Source organism: Entelurus aequoreus, linkage group LG01 (genome assembly GCF_033978785.1).
Source record: "Entelurus aequoreus isolate RoL-2023_Sb linkage group LG01, RoL_Eaeq_v1.1, whole genome shotgun sequence".
NCBI lineage: Eukaryota > Metazoa > Chordata > Actinopteri > Syngnathiformes > Syngnathidae > Entelurus > Entelurus aequoreus.
In genome coordinates, this window is record NC_084731.1 from 70,141,042 (window position 1) to 70,162,771 (window position 21,730).

The following is a 21,730-nucleotide window of genomic DNA, read 5'->3' on the forward strand; positions in this document are numbered from 1 at the left end:
ACAGATAAAAATGAGGTAAAAATAATTCATAAATAACTCTGTAAAAAAATGAGGTGAAGTAATCCATAAATAATCATTTTCAGTTAAAATGAGGTAAAATAATCCATAAATAACAATTTCCAGTTAAAATGAGGTAAAACAATCCATAAATAATACCAGTTAAAATTAGGTAAAATAATCCATAAATAATAACTTTGTAAAAAATGAGGTGAAATAATCCATAATTAACTTTCAATAAATAATGAGGTAAAATAATCCAAAATAATACCAGTAAAAATTAGGTAAAATAAACCATAAATAATAACTCTGTAAAAATGAGGTGAAATAATCCATAATTAACTTTCAATAAATAATGAGGTAAAATAATCCATAAATAAAAATTTCCAGTTAAAAATGAGGTGAAATAATCCATAAACAAATATATTTCAGTAAATGAGTTTAAATAATCCATCAATAAAAATATATTTCAGTAAATGAGTTTAAATAATCATCGATAAAAATATACTTCAGTAAATGAGTTGAAATAATCCATCAATATATTTCGGTAAAAAAAAAAAAATCCACAAATTAAAAATATCTTTCATTACATGAGTTTAAATAATCCATAAATAAAAATATATTTCAGTGAATGACTTGAAATTATCCATAAATAAAAATATATTTCAGTAAATCATTCGAAGTAATCGATAAATAAAAATATTTTAGTAAATAACTTAAAATAATCCATCAATAAAAATATATTTCAGTATGAGTTGAAATAATCCATAAAAAAATATAGTTTTTAGTAAATGAGTTGAAATAATCCAATAAAAATATATTTCGGTAAATGAGTTGAATTAGACCATAAATAAAAAAAATATTTCAGTAACTGAGTTTAAATCCATAAATAAAAATATATTTCAGTAAATTAGTTAATATAATCCATCAGTAAAAATATATTTCAAGAGTTTAAATAATCCATCAATTAAAAATATAGTTCAGTAAATTAGTTAATCTATAAATTAAATTATATTTAAGTAAATGAGTTGAAATAATACATAAATTAAAATATTTTTCACTAAATGAGTTGAAATAATCAATCAATAAAAATGTATTTCAGTAAATGAGTTGAAATAATCCATAAAAAAATATATTTCACTAAATGAGTTGAAATAATCCATCAATAAAAATATAGTTCGGTATACAAATTTTAAAAAATCCACAAATAAAAAATATATTTCATTTAATGAGTTGAAATAATCATCAATAAAAATATATTTCTGTAAATGAGTTGAAATAATCCATCAATAAAAAAACATTTCAGTAAATGAGTTGAAATAATCCATTAAAAATATGTTTTAGTAAATAAATTGAAATAATCCATCAATAAATATATATTTCAGTAAATGAGTTAAAATAATCCATCAGTAACAATATATTTCAGTAAATGAGTTAAAATAATCCATCAGTAACAATATTTTTCAGTAAATGAGTTAAAATAATCCATCAGTAACAATATATTTTAGTAAATTAGTTGAAATAATTAAAATATATTTCAGTAAATGAGTTTAAATAATCCATTTTTTAATGGACACGTTTACTAAATTTTGTATTTATTGATTATTTCAACTCATTTACGGAATTTTTTATTTTTTTAAATAAAAAATTCCGTAAATGAGTTGAAATAATCAATAAATACAAAATTTAGTAAACGTGTTGAAATAATCCATCAATAAAAATATATTTCAGTAAATCAGTTGAAATAATCCATAAATTAAAATATATTTCAGTAAATCAGTTGAAATAATCCAAATTTAAATAGAATTCAGTAAATTAGTTAAAATAATCTTATCAATAAAAATATATTTCAGTAAGAGTTGAAATAATTCATCAAAAGAAATAAATTCCAGTAAATGAGTTGAAATAATCAATAAGTACAAATATATTTCAGTAAATGAATTGAGGCGTTGAGGGGATCCGGTTTGGTGGCTGCTGGATTAGGTCTCTGCTTTTTGCAGATGATGTGGTCCTCATGGCTTCATCTGGCCAGGATCTTCAGCTCTCGCTGGATCGGTTCGCAGCTGAGTGTGAAGCGACTGGGATGAGAATCAGCACCTCCAAGTCTGAGTCCACGGTTCTCGCCCGGAAAAGGTTGGAGTGCCATCTCCGGGTTGGGGAGGAGACCCTGCCCCAAGTGGAGGAGTTTAAGTACCTCGGAGTCTTGTTCACGAGTGAGGGAAAAGTGGATCGTGAGATCGACAGGCGGATCGGTGCGGCGTCTTCAGTAATGCGGACGCTGTATCAATCCGTTGTGGTGAAGAAGGAGCTGAGCCGGAAGGCAAAGCTCTCAATTTACCGGTCGATCTACGTTCCCATCCTCACCTATGGTCATGATGTTTGGGTTATGACCGAAAGGACAAGATCACGGGTACAAGCGGCTGAAATGAGTTTCCTCCGCCGGGTGGCGGGGCTCTCCCTTAGAGATAGGGTGAGAAGCTCTGCCATCCGGGGGGAGCTCAAAGTAAAGCCGCTGCTCCTCCACATCGAGAGGAGCCAAATGAGGTGGTTTGGGCATCTGGTCAGGATGCCACCCGAACGCCTCCCTAGGGAGGTGTTTAGGGCATGTCCAACCGGTAGGAGGCCACGGGGAAGACTATGTCTCCCGGCTGGCCTGGGAACGCCTCGCGATCCCCCGGGAAGAGCTGGACGAAGTGGCTGGGGAGAGGGAAGTCTGGGCTTCCCTGCTTAGGCTGCTACCCCGGCGACCCGATCTCGGATAAGCGGAAGAAGATGGATGGATGGATAAATGAAGTAAAATAATCCATAAATATATTTCAAACAATACAATTGAGTTAAAATTGAAAGTGAAACCAAGAGCAAGCAGAATTCAATGGTTTATTTAGAACACTGACCAATAAAAGTGTGCAAAAAGAGTGAGATGAGGAGTGAAACTGTAAATAGTGTGTAATTACCATGGTTACCATCTATCACCTGTGCAAATATGTGTCTAAAAGCATCTTAAAACAAAACTTGAAATGCATCTAAAAATAACAAATTAAAAGCACCATTGAGTGATGATCACTTATCAATAAAAATAGGTTACATTCACATCATAAAAATAAAGTTACAATATCATCCATGCAGCAGCAACTTTTGGTTTTGCAACCTAAAAATGTTTTTTTTTTTTCCTTATAAGAGATTTAACACCTTTTTTCCCCCCGACTCCCTTTTAAAAGTCATCTTGGAATGCCAACAATGTCGTCTGCACCTTTCAAGATAAAAGCACAAGTCAATAAATACAAGTAGAACATTAAAAGTCCATTTGCTGTCATTTGATCTGAAGGTGGGAGGGGCTTAGCTCCCTATTAGAGGCGTGGTCTCAGGCTCCCCATCAGAGTGGTCAGCATGCAGCCTCACTGCAGCTTTACGGTAGAGGAAGAACTGGAAGGAGATCTGAGGGGCGGAGTTTAGGATGTCGTACGACAACAGAAGAAAAAGAGCAGGTGTCGCACCAGGCCTGCTAGGGATGGAGAAATGCTACATTGCCCTTCTGTTTAGACTGAGCTTTCAACCGGAAGTACAAGTGCCGTTCCATAGCGTTTCTACTCGTATGAATTCCTCATTTGTCGCTACAAACGTTTGTAAGTTTTACAATATAACTACAACAAGTCTTACTTACTAAAGCGTCCCATGTGTGATGTCTGTGTCGTGTTTTCATGCATATTTGTACGTGCTATCGTAATGCAATCAAGCTAGCGTTGTTAGCATTAGCTAATATGCTAACACATTTACGAGTGTCTTTAGTATTCTTTTTGTTTTGTTTCAGTTTCACAAACTCTTCAGTAAATTCACCAAAACGTCACCGTGGAGTTATTGAGTCTGTTTAGTTAGTCCATGACTTCTATTTTGTTTGATCAGCTGTTTTACTGCCAATTTACAGACACCGTTGGGAAACAATTAAGGTATGTAAATAAACATTTCTGTGTAAATAACTCATTTCACAACCTGCAGTATATATCTGCGGCTTATAGTCCAGTGCTAATAATACATGGGAATGTTTTTCTTCAAAAATATGTAGTGGGTGTGGCTTATATACTGGTGTGCTTTATAGTCCGTAAAATACGGTATGTCATTTGTTAATGTGGAAAGACGTTAATGACAGAGTTGATCAAAGTGCATTTTGCAATCGCAGCTTTTAGCCCGTGTGAATTCAAAAGATAAATTTTACAGAGATGATCATGAATATAGTGTTCATGGCTACATGTCTCGTTAGAGGAGTTTACAACAGGACGTGACGTCACTGCAACCAAACTACCCAAACATGGCACCACTAAATTTTGTCTGAATCATGCCTGGTTCAAACAGTGTCAAAAAAAGTACCAGGTTCGATGCCCATCTGTACAAACAGGAAGACAGGATTTATTTAAAAAAAAATTTAAAATACTTTTTGGTAATGTCTTAAATTATAATATATATATATATATATATATATATATATATATATATATATATATATATATATATATTAGAGATGCGCGGATAGGCAATTATTTAATCCGCATCATAAAAGTCGTCATCCACCCGCCATCCAACCGAACTAACATTTTATCAAAGCCACAACCGCCCGCCGCCCGCTCGTTGTTATATATAATATAGACCAGGGGTCGCAACCTAATAGCCATAATTAGGGCGTGCTGTGATGGTACTGCCTTTATTACCCTCTACAACATGTACAGACAGCGTGTCAGCCCAGTCACATGTTGTGTGCGGTTTCTGCTTGCACACGTAAGTGACAGCAAGACATACTTGGTCCACAGCCATACAGGTTACACTGACGGTGGCCGTATAAAACAACTTTAACACTCTTAATATGTGCCACACTGTGAACCCACACCAAACAAGAATGACAAACACATTTCGGGAGAACATCCGCACCGTGAGACAACATAAACACAACAGAACAAATACCCAGAACACCTTGCAGTCCTAACTCTTCCTGGCTGAAATATACACCCCCGCTACCACCAAACCCCGCCCCCCCTACACTGCGCCCCCACACATCATCACCCCCCCCTCCGTGCATCGGTTGAGGTGGGCGGGGTTTGGTGGTAGCGGGGGTGTATATTTCAGCCAGGAAGAGTTAGGACTGCAAGGTGTTCTGGGTATTTGTTCTGTTGTGTTTATGTTGTCTCACGGTGCGGATGTTCTCCCGAAATGTGTTTGTCATTCTTGTTTGATGTGGGTTCACAGTGTGGCACATATTAAGAGAGTTAAAGTTGTTTTATACGCTCACCGTCAGTGTAACCTGTATGGCTGTGGACCAAGTATGCCTTGCTGTCACTTACGTGTTCAAGCAGATGCTGCGTACAACATGTGGCTGGGCTAGCACGCTGGCTGTACATGTTGTAGAGGGTGATAGAGGCAGTACCAACACGGCACGCCCTTATTATTGTTGATTGGGTGAAAATCAGCAGACATTCGAGAGAATTGGTTCAACTGCCACCCGCCCGAATCTAATTAAAATCTATTTTTTTCGTCATGCATCCGCCCGACCCGCGGACTATCCGCGGACTCCGCGGTTGTGTCCGCAAACCGCGCATCTCTAATATATATATATAGTTTTAAATTAGGCTGTTTTATTTATTTTAGTTGTTTTTATCAGCCTATTTTATTTTTGTCGTTTTTAATCAGCCTATTTTATTTGTCGTTTTTAATCAGGCCGTTTTATTTTTGTCGTTTTTATTAAGCTGTTGTTTTTATGAAGCTATTTTATTTTATTTTTTAGTTTTAATCAGGCTTTTATGTTTTGGTGGTTTTTATCAGCCTATTTTATTCTAATCATTTTTATTAGGCCATTTTATTTTAGTTGTGTATCAGCCTATTTTATTTTAGTTTTTTTGTTTTTATCAGGCTATTTTATTGTAGTTGTTTTTATCAGGCTATTTTATTTTAGTTGTTTTTATCATATTTCATTTTAGTTGTTTTTAACACCTTATTTCATTTTATTGTAGTTGGTTTTTATCAGCCTATTGTATTGTAATTGTGTTTATCAGCCTGTTTTATTATATTTTGGTTGTTTTTATCAGGCTATTTAAAAAAAATGTATCAGGCTATTTTTTTTTTTTTAATGTATCAGGCTATTAGTTTTAATCAGGCTTTATATTTGTTTATCAGCCTGTTTTATTATATTTTGGTTGTTTTTATCAGGCTTTCATTTTTAGTAGGCTATTTTATTTTAATTGTTTATCAGTCCATTTTATTTCATTTAATCAGCTTATTTTGTTTTCATTAGGCTATATTTATTTTAATTGTTTTTGTCAGGCTATTATTTCAGTTGTTTTTATCAGGCTATTTTATTACAATTTTTTATCAGGCTATTTTTTTGTATTGTAGTTTTAATCAGGCTTTTATATTTTAGTTGTTTTTATCAGCCTGTTTTATATTTTGGTTGTTTTTGTAGGCTTTTTTTCTTTTCTTTGTATCAGCCCATTTTATTGTAATTGTTTTCATCAGCCTATTTTATTTTAATTATCAGTCTGATTTCTTTTTAATTTGTTTTATTAGGCTATTTTATTTTGTTTGTTTTTATCCGCCCATTTTATTTATTTTATTAGCCTATTTTATTTAGTTTTTATCAGCCTCTTTTATTTTAGTTGTTTTTCTCAACCTTTTTTATTTTATTTTAGTTATTTGTAGCCTATTTACTATATTTTTAAGCGGTCAGATGTTTTTATTCCCTTCATTAAGCACGTGTTGGTGGATCTTTTGTCACGTTATTGAAGTAAACATTTGTTTAGTGTCACCTTTACTTGACCTTGTAGAAGAAGGATACACACAAGTCCAAAGACAAAGTCCCCAGGCTGCCAACCAGCCAAGGCAGGTGATGGATGACGTAACTGTTCTCTCCTTGGCCCTGGTCTGGGTTCTTCAGCAGCACACTCAGACCGTAGGTGGTGTTCCCCAGGATGACCAGAGCAAACAGGAAGTAGGACACGCCCTCTGTGGACTTTCTCTGAAACTGGGAGGACGACAACATATTTTATAAGAATAACACTTAAGTGTGTTTACACCAACAATACACTGCAGTAATAAAGTTGACTTATTTTTACACTTGTATTAATAATAATACGACTCAAATGTGTTTACACCACCAATACACTGCATTAAAAATAATGTTTGAGTTATTTTTACACTTGTATTTATAAGAATAACACTTAAGTGTGTTTACACCAACAATACACTGCAGTAATAAAGTTAACTTATTTTTACACTTGTATTTATAATAACACTTAAGTGTGTTTACACCAACAATACATTGCATTACAATGTTTGACTTATTTTTATATTTGTAATAATAAGAATAACACAAGTGTGTTTACACTACAATACACTGCATTAAAAACAATGTTTGACTTATTTTTACACTTGTATTAATAAGAATAACACAAGTGTGTTTACACCACAATACACTGCATTAAAAACAATGTTTGACTTATTCTTATTAATACAAGGGTAATAATAACACTTAAGTGTGTTTACACCAACAATACACTGCAGTAATAACAAAGTTGACCCTTTTTTACACTTGTATAATAAGAATAACACTTAAGTGTGTTTACACCAACAATACACTGCTTTAAATGTTTGACTTATTTTTACACTTGTATTAATAAGAACAACACAAAAGTGTGTTTACAAAAACAATACACTGCATTAAAAACAATGTTTAACTTATTCTTATTAATACAAGGGTAATAATAACACTTAAGTGTGTTTACACCAACAATACACTGCAGTAATAACAAAGTTTACCCTTTTTTACACTTGTATAATAAGAATAACACTTAAGTGTGTTTACACCAACAATACACTGCTTTAAAAACAATGTTTGACTTATTTTTACACTTGTATTTATAAAAACACTTAAGTGTGTTTACACCAACAATAAGCTGCATTAAAAACAATGTTTGACTTGTTTTTACACTTGTATTTATTATAACACTTAAGTGTGTTTACAAAAACAATACACTGCATTAAAAACAATGTTTAACTTATTCTTATTAATACAAGTGTAATAATAACACTTAAGTGTGTTTACACCAACAATATACTGCATAAAAAACAACGTTTGACTTATTTGTACACTTGTATTAATAAAGAATAACACTTAAGTGTGTTTACACCAACAATACACTGCATTACAAACACTTGTATTAATGAGAATAATAGCAACAATACACTGCAGTAATAACAAAGTTGACTTATTTTTACCCTTGTATTAATACGAATAACACTTAAGTGTGTTTACACCAACAATACACTGCATTAAAAACAATGTTTAACTTATTCTTATTAATACAAGTGTAATAATAACACTTAAGTGTGTTTACACCAACAATATACTGCATTAAAAACAATCTTTAACATTCTTATAAATACAAGTGTAATAATAACACTTAAGTGTGTTTACACCATGTTTGACTTATTTTTACACTTGTATTAATGAGAATAATACCAACAATACACTGCAGTAATAACAAAGTTGACTTATTTTTACACTTGTATTAATACGAATAACACTTAAGTGTGTTTACACCAACAATACACTGCCTTACAAACAATGTTTGACTTATTTTTACACTTGTATTAATAATAAGTGAATAATGTTCAGTTGTTTGTCATGGCCACAGCTTGACCCTGGAACAGACTAGTGCTAGCAGAGCTAATGCTAATGATAATGCTTACATTGGTGTACATCTGAGGGAGTCTGGAGAACAAGTAGAGCACGGACGACACGGAGCCAATAGAGAAACCGACGATCTCTTTGGGCGTGAAGGACTGAAAGAAAAAGAAGACAATAGAATTTGAACAATAAACAACTCCATTTATTAGCTTTTTAAATCATAATTTAAAAAATGTATTTAAAAAGTGTATAAAACTAGAGGTGGGAATCTTTGAGCAAAATCACGATTCAATTTGAGTCTTAGAATGACGATTCATTTCATCCATTCATATCGATTCCATAGTGTATTATTTTGTATAATAATTTCAACACAACATTTTAATAAAAAGGTTACTAAACCTCCTTTTGGTTGCTAAAGGAAGACATATACCCGCATGGAGGAAAAATTATTAATAAAATATATATATACACACACTTTCACCCGATTCAAACTATTCCGACTTCAAATTGTTCAGCCTATTTGGGAATCGTGGGCTTTCCCTTGAGAAATTCCCAGATTTCCCAGAATTCCAGGTTTTCCAGGACATTTTCCCCCATTCAAAATGAATTGGCCATTTTTCAAACTTCCACCATTTCCACATTTTTCAACCAATCAAACCATTCCACCTTCAACACATTACACCATTCTGGAAATTCAAACTATCATTTTTTCAAGTTCAAAAAATTTCAGGAATTCCCGTTTATTCAAACCCTTTTTTCTGTCGACTACTCCTTCCACATTTTTCAACCCACTTCAACCGTTCCCACCGTCAAAATATTCCTAAGGACAAAACACTAATTTTTTTTTAACTGGAATTTTTTTTCCGGTTTTCCCGAAATTACATAATACCATTTTTCAATTCAAAATGTTACTACTTCAACATCCATCCACATTCTTTTTTTTCTTTTTTTCCATCCATCCATATTCTACCGCTTGTCCCTTTCGGGGACGCGGGGGGGTGCTAGAGCCTATCTCAGCTGCATTCGGGCTCGAGCGATTTGAAAAATTCCAACACCAACCATTTCAACTCATTTACAACATACACATTTTTTTTGCATTTTCATAAAAATTCCCTCTTTCCCGAAATTCCATGAAATTCCCACTGAAATGAATGGGACATTTTTCAAAGTTCCACAACTCCTATATTTTTCATCCAATTTAAAACTATTCAGCCTGTTCAGGAATTGCGTGCTCTCTTTCAACAATTATTTAAAAAATTCCCGGATTTCCTAGATTTTCCTATAATTTGCAGAGGCTTTTGAAAAAAAATTGCCATATTTTAAGGCTTTTTTCATCAAAAAACATTTGAATTGTTGTGATTTTATGACCGTTTTAAAAATGTCTTGGAAAACTACGTATTGATGTTTTACTTGTTTTATATAATCCAGACTTTGAAGGCAAAACTGGATGGCAGTAAAAGCACATTTTGGCCAAAATGTGCGGAGAACTTGGAGAAATAAGTAAATATTAGCTAAATATGTGCATGCATTGTCAAACTATTGGGATGGTTGTGCTGATCATTTTTATTGTACTGTAATTTAAATAAATGTAATTAAAAACTAAATTAAACTTTTTTTTAAATGTCAAACAATGACAAAATTTGATCAAAATAAATCATTACTTTTTAATTTAAAAAAATTTTTTACATTTCAATTAATGATACATAAAGTATTTTCCTACATTTAATTTTTTTTTAATTAAAAAAATGTTTTATTTAAATTATATTAAAAATATATTATAAAATTAATAAAAAACATTTTATAAAAACATTTAATTACAAGCAATGATACAATTCGATCAAATATTTTATTACATTTTTATATATTTAATTAAAATGTTTAAAATTTCAAAATGACAAAATGTGATACAAATAAATTACATTTTAATTAAAAAAAAATCATTAAAAACATTTTTAATTTCAAACGATGATACAATTTGATCAACATAAATATGTTTATACATTTGAATATATATTTTTAATTAAAGACATTTTTTAATTTCAAACAATGATACAGTTAGATCAAAATAAATGACATTTTATTTTTTTTAAATAAATAAAACATTTTCATTTTAAACAATTATACTATTTGATCAACATAAATATCTTATTACATTTGAATATATATATTTTTAATTAAAAACATTTTTTCATTTCAAACAATGATACAAATTGATCAACATATTTTATTACATTTTATTTATTTTTTAAATTAAAAACATTTTCTATTTCAAACAATGACAAAATTTTATCAAAATAAATAATTACACTTTAATAAAAAATATTTTAAAAACGTTTCTTAAATTTCAAACTGATACAATTTGTTAAAAATAAATATTTGTTTTTACATTTTAATATATATATTTTTTTTTTTTAATAAAAACATTTTACATTTTAAACAATGATACAATTAGATGAAAATAAATCCCTTTTTTTGCCCATAATAAACTTGTGGAGTTTTTAAAGTGGATCAAAGTGTAAGATAATCAAAGTGTAAGATAATTCTATTAAATTTAGCAACATGTGACGTTGAAAAGTATTTCATTTCTGGTTGAAACTTAAGAGTTGTTTTTAAAGATAAAAAAGTTTTTAAAAAAAAAGGGGGGTCTGACCCTGACAGCAGCAAGATTAGTGTTGGACAGCAACGTGCGCCCTGTGTACTGGGATGACATCACTTCCTGTCGGGCGGCGCCCCACCCTGGGAGGTCGGTGAAGCCTGTCGTGAAGCCCAGGACGCAGGCCACGCCCACCAGGTGGAACACTCTCCTGCCTGGAGACAATGTTCAGCGTCAGAAAATAACACACCCAAAGGTCAGCCGTGAAGCGTGACATGTGATGATGTCATGACATCCACTTCCTGTGTCTGGAGTACACACCAGACAACGACCACAGCAGAACGATTACTTCCCCTAAAGTTATGCTGACTCTTTCATCCTACACAGCATCAAAATAATATATACATAATCATATAACTCAGTGAAATTATCCATAAATAATAACTTTCTGAGTTATATAATCATATAACTCAGTGGAATTACCCATAAATAAATAATAACTTTCACTCCTCTCTGAGCTGCCACCTTATCGTGGTAGAGGAGTTTGCGTGTCCCAATGATCCTAGGAGCTATGTTGTCCGGGGGTTTTATGCCCCCTAGTAGGGTCTCCCAAGACAAACTGGTCCTAGGTGAGGGATCAGACAAAGAGCAGCTCGAAGACCTCTATGAAAAATACAATCGAAAGACCCAGATTTCCCTCGCCCGGACCCGGGTCACCGGGGCCCCCCTCTAGAGCCAGGCCCGGAGGTGGGGCACGATGGCGAGCGCCTGGCAACGTGGGTCCCCCCTCCAACGCCTCGGGATCCCCCGGGAGGAGATGGACGAAGTGGCTGGGGAGAGGGAAGTCTGGGCTTCCCTGCTTAGGCTGCTGCCCCCCGCGACCCGACCAAAAAAAATAATAATATAATTCCATTAAATGAAGTTAAAATAATCCATAAATAACACACAGAAAAAAATGTGGTAATATAATCTATAAATGATAAAATAATTCAGCAAAAAATGAGGTGCAATAATCTATAAATATTATTCAGATTAAAATTGGGTAAAATAATCCACAAATAATACAATGCAGAATAAAATGAGTTAAAATAATCCATAAATAACAACATTCAGTTAAAAAAGAGGTGAAGTAATCCATAAACAACAACATTCAGAATAAAATTAGGTTAAATAATCTATAAATAATAACAACATTCAGTGAAAAAAAGGGGAAATAATCCACAAGTAACTCATTGAAAAATAAGGTAAAATAATCTATAAATAACATTCAGAATAAAATTAGGTAAAATAATCCATAAATAACAACATTCAGAATAAAATTAGGTAAAATAATCTATAAATAACATTCAGAATAAAATGAGGTAAAATAATCCATTAATAACAACAGTCAGAATAAAATGAGGTAAAATAATCTATAAATAACATTCAGAATAAAATGAGGTAAAATAATCCATAAATAACAACAGTCAGAATAAAATTAGGTAAAATAATCCACAAGTAACATTCAGGTAAAACTAAGGTGAAATAGTCCATAAATGTAGACAAAAAAGAACAAGATAAAGCAAAACAACTATGGTAAGGTGTGAAAGTGGGACTTCAAAAGAGTCATGTGATTGATGAGTCAACCATCGTCACTCTTACACACTTGAAAGGAACTCAGTGTTAGCGTTAAATAGTAGGAGAAAACTCACTTTCCTCCATTTTGTTCCTGGTCTTGTAGTACAAGTACATGGCCAGCATCATCAGGTCTGCCAGCACGTAGTAGACCGCAGTGTAGGTCTGATTGGAACACAAAGTCATTACTTTCACACACTCATCAACATCATCCATTACTTTCATATATTCATCATCACTCATTACAACATCATCCATTACTTTCACACATTCATCATCACTCATCAACGACAACAATACAAGGTGTGGCCCCTGCTGATGTGTAAATACTAGTACACAATAAAACATACAAAGTGGAACAAGAGAGCAAGGAGGTGAAATGTAACAAGAAAAATGTGTAATGTTGACTAACAACACAAAAGTTGTTTTTAAATGTCATTGTTCAAAAAAGAATAATGAATCAAAATCAATCTTGTTATGAATTATTGACATATTTAAAGTTCTTCACACTATGGAAAACATTTTGAAGAAAAAAAAGCATATTTTGTCTGTTTGACATGAAAAAAAATTCCTAAATAAAATTTACAAAAAACTAAACAAAAACCTAAAAATAAAAAAATGCATAAAACAATTTAAAGCATTGTTTGTTTTTTATACAAATTTAAAATTGACGGATCTGAAGTTGAACTGGAGACTTCAATGTTGACAGTAATAAATATTTTTTGGTGGGATTTTATTTTTTTAAATGATTGCTCAAAAATAATAAAGAATCAAAATCAATGTTATGCATTATTGATGTATTATAGGCTTTAAATAACATCAAATATTCCACTTTTAAAAAAAATTTTGAGAAAATATTTCATATTTTGCAATAAAATAGGGTTTTGACAAAAAGGGCCTAAAATATAAAAACAAAAAACTTTATATGGACAGATGGACCTGAAATTGAATGAAATAATAATAATGTGGAGTTTTTTCATAAACGTTTGGGAAAGTACTAACTCATGCTCACCTAATCATATTTTTGCGTTGCTCGATTCACCACTGCACTATTATTTATTAGCCTTGCACATATTAGTAATTTTAGCACTTGATTGTAATTTCAGTTAACTGTCAATATTTATTTTTCACATTGAACACGTGAGCACAGTCTACCAAGTCAAATTCTTTGTGTGTTAAAAATACTTGGCCAAATACAATATTTATGATAGCTAAAAAGCTTGTGTAAAATGCTAGCATGCTAATATAAACAATATTAGCATAAAACGTTAGTATGTTAACGTTGGCATACATTTAAGATGGCGCCGAGCATCAAAATCTATTATTTTTATGTTTAAACAAACAACAATAGCTAAAAAGCTTGCATAAAACATTAGCATACCAATGTTAACATGCTACCATGTGACCAGATAAGAGGAAATACCAAAATGTACTATTTGTAGGTGTAAATATACAAAATTAGCTAACATAAAACACTGACAGGCTAATATAAGAGACTTTAACCTACTTCCAAGCTGGCGCCAAGTATCTAAATTCATGATTTTTAGTTTCAAACATACAACAATAACTAAAAAGCTTGCATAATACATTAGCATGATAATATAAAAAAAATAATAGCATACTTTCATGAGGGCGCCAAGCATCAAAATCCACGATTTTTAGGTTTAAACATACAAATTTTGCCAAAAAGCTAGAATAAAATGTTAGCGTGCTAATGTGTACATACTAAAATGTGAACGGAGAAATACCAAAATGAACTATTTGTAGGTGTAAACATCCAAAATTAGCAGAAAAGCTAACATAAAACAGTAACATGCTAATATAAGAGACTTTAACGTACTTCCAAGTATCAAAATTCATTAAATTTAGGTTGAAACATACAAAACTTAGCTAAAAAGCTAACATAAAACAGTAACATGCTAATATAAGAGACTTTAACGTACTTCCAAGTATCAAAATTCATTAAATTTAGGTTGAAACATACAAAACTTAGCTAAAAAGCTTGCATAAAAACATTAACATGCTAATACAGGCATGTGATTTGACCACAATGAAAAAGACTGAAAAAATTTCCGGGGGTCTGGGGGATGAAGGCCCCCAGCCAGGTCCAGGGCGGGTGGAGGGACAAGGGGGGCAACGCCCCCCGAAGCTCCTGGTTTTTCACCAATTTAACATGCTAAAATTAACAAAGACAGCACCATTTGAAGAAAATATTTTAGTGTTTAAAGACATGAAAACATCATTAATATAACATACATAACCCAATTATAATAATGAATCACTGTATATGGTTCAGTCCCAACAGTATTTAGTCGCTAATATTTACATATTGTGTTCATTTCACATCCACAGGTGTCACATTGATCAGTGATATTATCTACAGTTTATTTACAGTATTACCACATTACTTCAGTTCACTTCACACATTAGCTTTCTCGGAGAGCCCCAACATGAGCCTTCCTTGCAAATTTCTGAGCAGCCTGCATTTTCCTTTTGGTCTCTGCTGTTGTAGCTTCTTTTTTGGATTTTTGGATAAATATAACAAAATACCAAATGTAAACATTTCATTCTTTTCGCCAAAATAGGATATAAATTTATGAAAATAATTAAACATGTTTACTATTGTTTACTCATATTTGAAAATAGGAAATAATAATGTGAGGACACTGACATATTGCATGAAACAAGTGTGAAAATATTTACCTTCAAGATTGTTACACCACTGACAATAGTTTCAAGAGACTACATAAGAACTTAATATTACAAAATAGTATTGTATGCAAATTTATTTCAAATAAATTGTTAACTGGATTCAATAATGCGACTCTTTGAATTTCTGTAATTCCATAATATATTTTCACGTGGCTTTTTATTTTTAGAAAAACCCATTTATATTTCGCAAAGCAATAATTGGTTAATATTTAAAACAAACATGCGTATTTCGCAAGCAAATATTTTTTAGCTTACCTCATTATTAACAACCCTGTCTGCAACTGAAGTGGGTTGTGGGTGGATCTTTCCTCTCCATGTCACTTTCGGTTGACATCCAAAAGTACCAGCTAGTGAAAAGTTTGTTTTCCTTGCTTCAAGTTGTTTCATATGTTTTTGGCGTTTCGCATGTACTTCCAAAGCCTTGAAACCTCGTGATCCATAGTCAATATTATCATGACACCACGTGCACAAAACCTTTCCGGGACGATCGATTTTCCGAATAAAATCACAGAACAAAGTCGTAACTTCCTTCTTCCCAACAGTATCAGTGATTTCCCTTTCCATCCAGTCCCATCGAAACTTATTTTTGACATGTTTATCAATTTCTTTTACTCGTAAAGCGTCCTTTCTCTCGAGAACCGACATCGTTTACATATGGAAAATGGCGGTAAGATGACGTTAACGTCATCATTCATAACAGATGTCCTGATTGGTCACAAGGAACATATCGACCAATCAACTACGGCGTAATATAAACTACGTCTCGAATCTTGATTTAGGGTCGAAAAAAAAAACGGAAAAAGGGAAGATTTTTTTTTTTTCTTCCCGAGATTAAAAAAGACGGAATTCCGACTTTAGACGGAAAAATCACACGCCTGTAATATAACAGATATTAGCATAGAGCCTTAGCATGCTAACATAAAAGATGGCACCAAGCATCAAAATCCATGATTTTTAGGTTTAAACATACAACATGTTGCTTAAAAGCTAGCATACAAACATAGAAAATACAAGTTAGCGTACTTATAAGATAACGGCTCTATTTTAGGTTGTAAGCATACAAAGTAAGCTGTATTTCTGTACTTAGGTCCTGGTCATCAAAACATTAGCATGAACAGCTGTGTCTGTAGGCAACCTGATCCTGATGTTTTTCTAATAACTCCACAAGATAATGTACAGCATCATATCTACCTTAGTATGCGCTTTAAAGCTGACTCGGCAGTTTGCTCCTTCATGATTGCTAAGGCCTTTCGAAGAGAACTACGTTTTGCTGCGCACTTTCTCATGCACTCCAAATCATGAATCAAAATTTTAAAAATAAATAATCACCTGAAGCGGGAGCTGGTCGGCCAAAAAGGAGCCCACCAAGTTGCAAGTGTCACCCCCCAGCCACAGCAGCAGGAACCAGATGGAGAGGGCGCTGTCCATGTTGCCCGTTTTGCAGGAGCTGTAATACTGCCTGCGGATGACGTCACACACGCGGCATGACGCAATGTACATTGTGTGGCGTTCAGGGGGAGTAGGACACTTACGGTAGCGAGGACATCATGAAGCAGAGGATGGACAGCAGGCCCAGGTAGATGCTGGCCATGTCTCTGCCGTCCTGAGCGCACTCGCCGAGACCTTCCCACACCCACGCGGAGCCATTGGGGCACAACGTGGTGAAGTTGCCACCTGCGGCCAACACAGAAGGTCCGCGTGTGAAAGCTCTGTGCGCCAACATGGTCTGCGAAACCAAAACAAATCAGTTGTAATGACTGAACACCGAGTAGAGAAGGTTGACGGTTTTTTAACACATCCAATAAATAAATCAAACATTTTAACATCTAAATGACGTCATCAATATATATGTATGTATATATATATATATATATATATGTATATATATATATATATACTGTACAATGAATCTCCACTCATGATGACGTAATCATATTTTCGCTGTGCTCTATTCCAGGGGTGCCCATTACGTCGATCGCGAGCTACCGGTCGATCACGGAGGGTGTGTCAGTCGATCGCCAGCCAGGCATCAAAAAAATAGTCCTAAAAATGAGCGATCATAAATCTTCACTATGACGTCACTTGATTGACATTCACGGCACCCGAAGGTCTTCTGAGATGACGCTGGCTGCTGCCAGCTCATTATTAAGAAAAAATTACCGACAGGAAGGCGAGAAACACTTTTTATTTCAACAGACTCTGGCGCCGTACCTGTCGTCAAAACTCCAAAGACAGACTGCACAGTTGCACAATAAAAGCGCTGCTTCATCCTGCCTGCGCTAACAAAATTAGAGTCTCAGAAAGCTGGCGTGCACAAGCTAGCAAGCTACAGAGTTGGACGCCAATGTATTTCTTGTAAAGTTTATACAAAAGAGTACGGAAGCGGGACAAATAAGATGCTAAAAACCAACCACTTTCATGTGGTATTGGACAGAAAGGAGGACTTTTTTTCTCCTCCATTTGAAAATGCGGACGTTATCAGCACCATTGTCTGATTCCTATCAATGCAAGTCATTAGAATCAGGTAATACACCAACTTATATTCTTGTCTTCATGAAAGAAAGGAATCTATATGTGTTAAACATGCGTGTATTATCTTTAAACACCTTTAACTTGTAAACAATATTAACTATATGTGTTAAACATAATTGTATTATCTTTAAACACCTTTAACTTGTTAACAATATTAACTATGTGTTAAACATGCTTGTATAATCTTTAAACACCTTTAACTTGTTAACAATATTAACTATATGTGTTAAACATGCTTGTATAATCTTTAAACATCTTTAACTTGTAAACAATATTAACTATATGTGTTAAACATAATTGTATTATCTTTAAACACCTTTAACTTGTTAACAATATTAACTATGTGTTAAACATGCTTGTATAATCTTTAAACACCTTTAACTTGTTAACAATATTAACTATATGTGTTAAACATGCTTGTATTATCTTTAAACACCTTTAACTTGTTAACAATATTAACTATGTATTAAACATGCTTGTATTATTATTAAACACCTTAAACTTGTTAACATTAACTATATGTGTTAAACATGCTTGTATTATCTTTAAACACCTTTAACTAGTTAACAATATTAACTATATGTGTTAAACATGCTTGTATAATCTTTAAACATCTTTAACTTGTTAACAATATTAACTATATGTGTTAAACATGCTTGCATTATCATTAAACACCTTTAACTTGTTAACAAAAACATATATTTCATAAATAAGTAAATATAAATTATATATATGAATGAGGTAGATCCCCACGACTTGATCAATTAAAAACTAGCTCGCCTGCAGAAAAAGTGTGGGCACCCCTGCTCTATTCGACACAAACACCAAAGGAGGGCAAAGAGTAATAAATCAACACGACTTGTTCAGACAAGCCACTGATTAGATAAGGCGTTATGAATAATCTGCTAAAAGAAAAACAAACATGATTTACGTTCATTATCGCGGTTAGCAGGACAACAAATGAAAGAAGCGTTATCGAAGCTAACAAGCTAGCTAGCTCGCTTAGCTTAAGTTAGCACTGACGGCAACAATTGTGGCTTTGTCGAATCTATAAAAACGCGTCATGCAAAAGCAAAACATGAAAAGTATTGAACGTTTCTGAACCTGCGTAGCAGCTCGGACGGCGGACGAACTTCGACGGGACAAAAGCCTCAGTGAGATGGTAAATAAAGCAGATGGTAAATAAACAAGCTAACTGGGATATGATTGGTTGGAGCGCCTATGTCACGTGGCACAGGGCGGGCCAATCGCAAGGGCGCGTCCTTCAAAATAAAAGGTCGGCATATTTCAGTAAATGAGTTGAATTAATCCATCAATAAAAATATATTTCAGTAAATGAGTTGGAAAAATCCATCAATTAAAATATATTTCAGTAAATAAATTAAAATAATACATAAAAAATATTTCAGTAAATAAATTAAATGAATCCATCAATAAAAATATATATTAGTAAATAAATTAAATTAATCCATCAATAAAAAATATATTTCAGTAAATGTGTTGAAATAATACATAAATTAAAATATATTTCAGTAAAACAGTTGAAATAATTCATCAATAAAAATAGATTTCGGTAAATAAATAGTAAAAATCCACAAATAAAAATATATTTTAGTAAATAACTTGAAATAATCCATCAAAAATATATTTCAGTAAATGAGTTAAAACAATCCATAAACAAAAATATGTTTAAGTAAATGAGTTGAAATAATCCATTAATAAAAATATATTTCCGTAAATGAGTTGAAATAATCAATAAATACAAATATATTTCCGTAAATTAGTTGAAATGATGAATGAATAAAAAAATATTTCAGTTAATGAGTTGAAATAATCCATCAATAAAAATATATTTCAGTAAATGAGTTAAAACAATCCATAATAAAAATATATTTCAGTAAATGAGTTCAATCAACCCATCGTTAAAAATGTATTTCAGTAAATGAGTTGAAATAATCCATAAATTAAAATATATTTCAGTAAAAGAGTTGAAATAATTAATCAATACAAATACATCAATAAAAAATAATATGCCAATTGTGTCTGATTTCGAAAATAATTCCTACTGTATGTATATATAAATGATAAACATTTGGGAATACATGTAATTGAAGTCCCTAATCCATCAAAAGAGTTTGGAACATATGTTTATGCACATGTCATATAGCTACCGGGCAAACATTTCACATGCGCTTACCACACATTAATAAACCTCGCCAAAAAAATGTATCGTGTATCTGTGTGCGTGAGTCCAGTCATTAGTTAACGCTGTCGCCAGCTTTACATTTTTCGAAGGCAGTTGCGAAAGAGGCAGCAATAACACAAACAATTAGCGGCTCGTTTGCGTAATCACAGCAACATTCTGCGCTCTTGTTGACTCTCCGAATGTGGCGTTCAGGGACCACAGTAGATTATGTTTGCGTAATCACAGCAACATTCTGCGCTCTTGTTGACTCTCCGAATGTGGCGTTCAGGGACCAGAAGCGAGCTTGTTGACGACATCAAAGTGCTCCGTTGTACGACTGCATTGTCGCTTTTAAAAAAAACTACATCAAAACAAAATGACAACCAGCAGAAATTCGGGCAAATTATTAGGGAGTCTTACCTTTTGAAAGACGACGTAACACCGCTTAAAAAAGTCAGAAGGAAACGATAATGTCCTACTTTGTCAGCTGACTGCGAACAGACTGCTGACTCAGGATAAGGGCTGGTAAGCGCGTGCCGGGTTTCACGCTCCAAGTCACGAGTTAAAATCAATTCCTGGTTCCATAAATGACTTTAGCACGTTATTAGATGACTATCTAGTTCGTTACATTATAAACTTTTGCCTTTAAGACAGACTTTTAATATGGTCATCTGCTAAAATAACTTCCGGGTTCCATAAAAGACTTTAGCAGGTTATTAGGGGACTATCTTGTTCGTTACGTGATACACGTTTACTATGGTCACGTGTTAAAATCACTTCCGGGTTCCATAAATGACTTTAACACATTATCAGTGGACTATCTTGTTCATCACATGATACACTTTTACTATGGTCACCTGTTAAAATCACTTCCTGGTTCCATAAAAGACTTTAGCACGTTATTAGGGTACTATCTTTTTCGTTACATTGTACACTTTTACTGTGGTCACGTGTTAAAATAACTTCCGGGTTCCATAAAAGACTTTAGCACGTTATTAGATGACTATCTTGTTCATTACATGATACACTTTTACTATGGTCACGTGTTAAAATAACTTTCTGGTTCCATAAAAGACTTTAGCACGTTATTATATGGCTATGTTGTTAGTTACATTATACACTTTTGCCTTTTAAGACACTTACTATGATCAACGTTAAAATAACTTCCTGGTTCCATAAAAGACTTTAGCACGTTATTAGGGGACTATCTTGTTCGTTACGTGATACACGTCTACTATGGTCACGTGTTAAAATCACTTCCGGGTTCCATAAATGACTTTAACACATTATCAGTGGACTATCTTGTTCATCACATGATACACTTTTACTATGGTCACCTGTTAAAATCACTTCCTGGTTCCATAAAAGACTTTAGCACGTTATTAGGGTACTATCTTTTTCGTTACATTGTACACTTTTACTGTGGTCACGT

At 33.0% G+C, this 21,730-nt stretch overlaps 1 protein-coding gene across 2 annotated transcripts; it reads right to left on the bottom strand.

Moving 5' to 3' along the window:
• Positions 1-3,173: 3,173 nt before the first annotated feature.
• LOC133656391 (lysosomal amino acid transporter 1 homolog) lies at positions 3,174-21,443 on the bottom strand. 2 transcript variants are annotated; one of them, XM_062057483.1, is made up of 8 exons: positions 20,719-21,443; positions 17,114-17,307; positions 16,911-17,040; positions 12,947-13,034; positions 11,313-11,470; positions 8,725-8,817; positions 6,812-6,997; positions 3,174-3,432 (listed from the first exon to the last, which is right to left on the bottom strand). In XM_062057483.1, the coding sequence occupies exons 2-8, from the start codon at positions 17,302-17,304 to the stop codon at positions 3,334-3,336; spliced, it is 945 nt and encodes a 314-aa protein (XP_061913467.1). In that variant the 5' UTR covers positions 17,305-17,307; positions 20,719-21,443; the 3' UTR covers positions 3,174-3,333. The 2 variants fall into 2 exon arrangements, with proteins under 2 accessions (XP_061913467.1, XP_061913463.1); XM_062057479.1 differs by lacking the exon at positions 20,719-21,443 and adding an exon at positions 19,218-19,349.
• Between the last annotated feature and the right edge of the window lie 287 nt (positions 21,444-21,730).

What these genes read in the sequence shown, in the direction of transcription:
- LOC133656391 (XM_062057483.1), bottom strand. Translation starts at nt 17,304, where the DNA reads ATGTTGGCGCACAGAGCTTTCACACGCGGACCTTCTGTGTTGGCCGCA. An exon ending in CAGGAACAAAATGGAGGAAA is followed by an intron (nt 11,471 to 12,946) that starts GTGAGTTTTCTC and finishes CATTGTCTCCAG; the next exon opens with GCAGGAGAGTGTTCCACCTG. An exon ending in TCCCTCAGATGTACACCAAT is followed by an intron (nt 6,998 to 8,724) that starts GTAAGCATTATC and finishes TCGTCCTCCCAG; the next exon opens with TTTCAGAGAAAGTCCACAGA.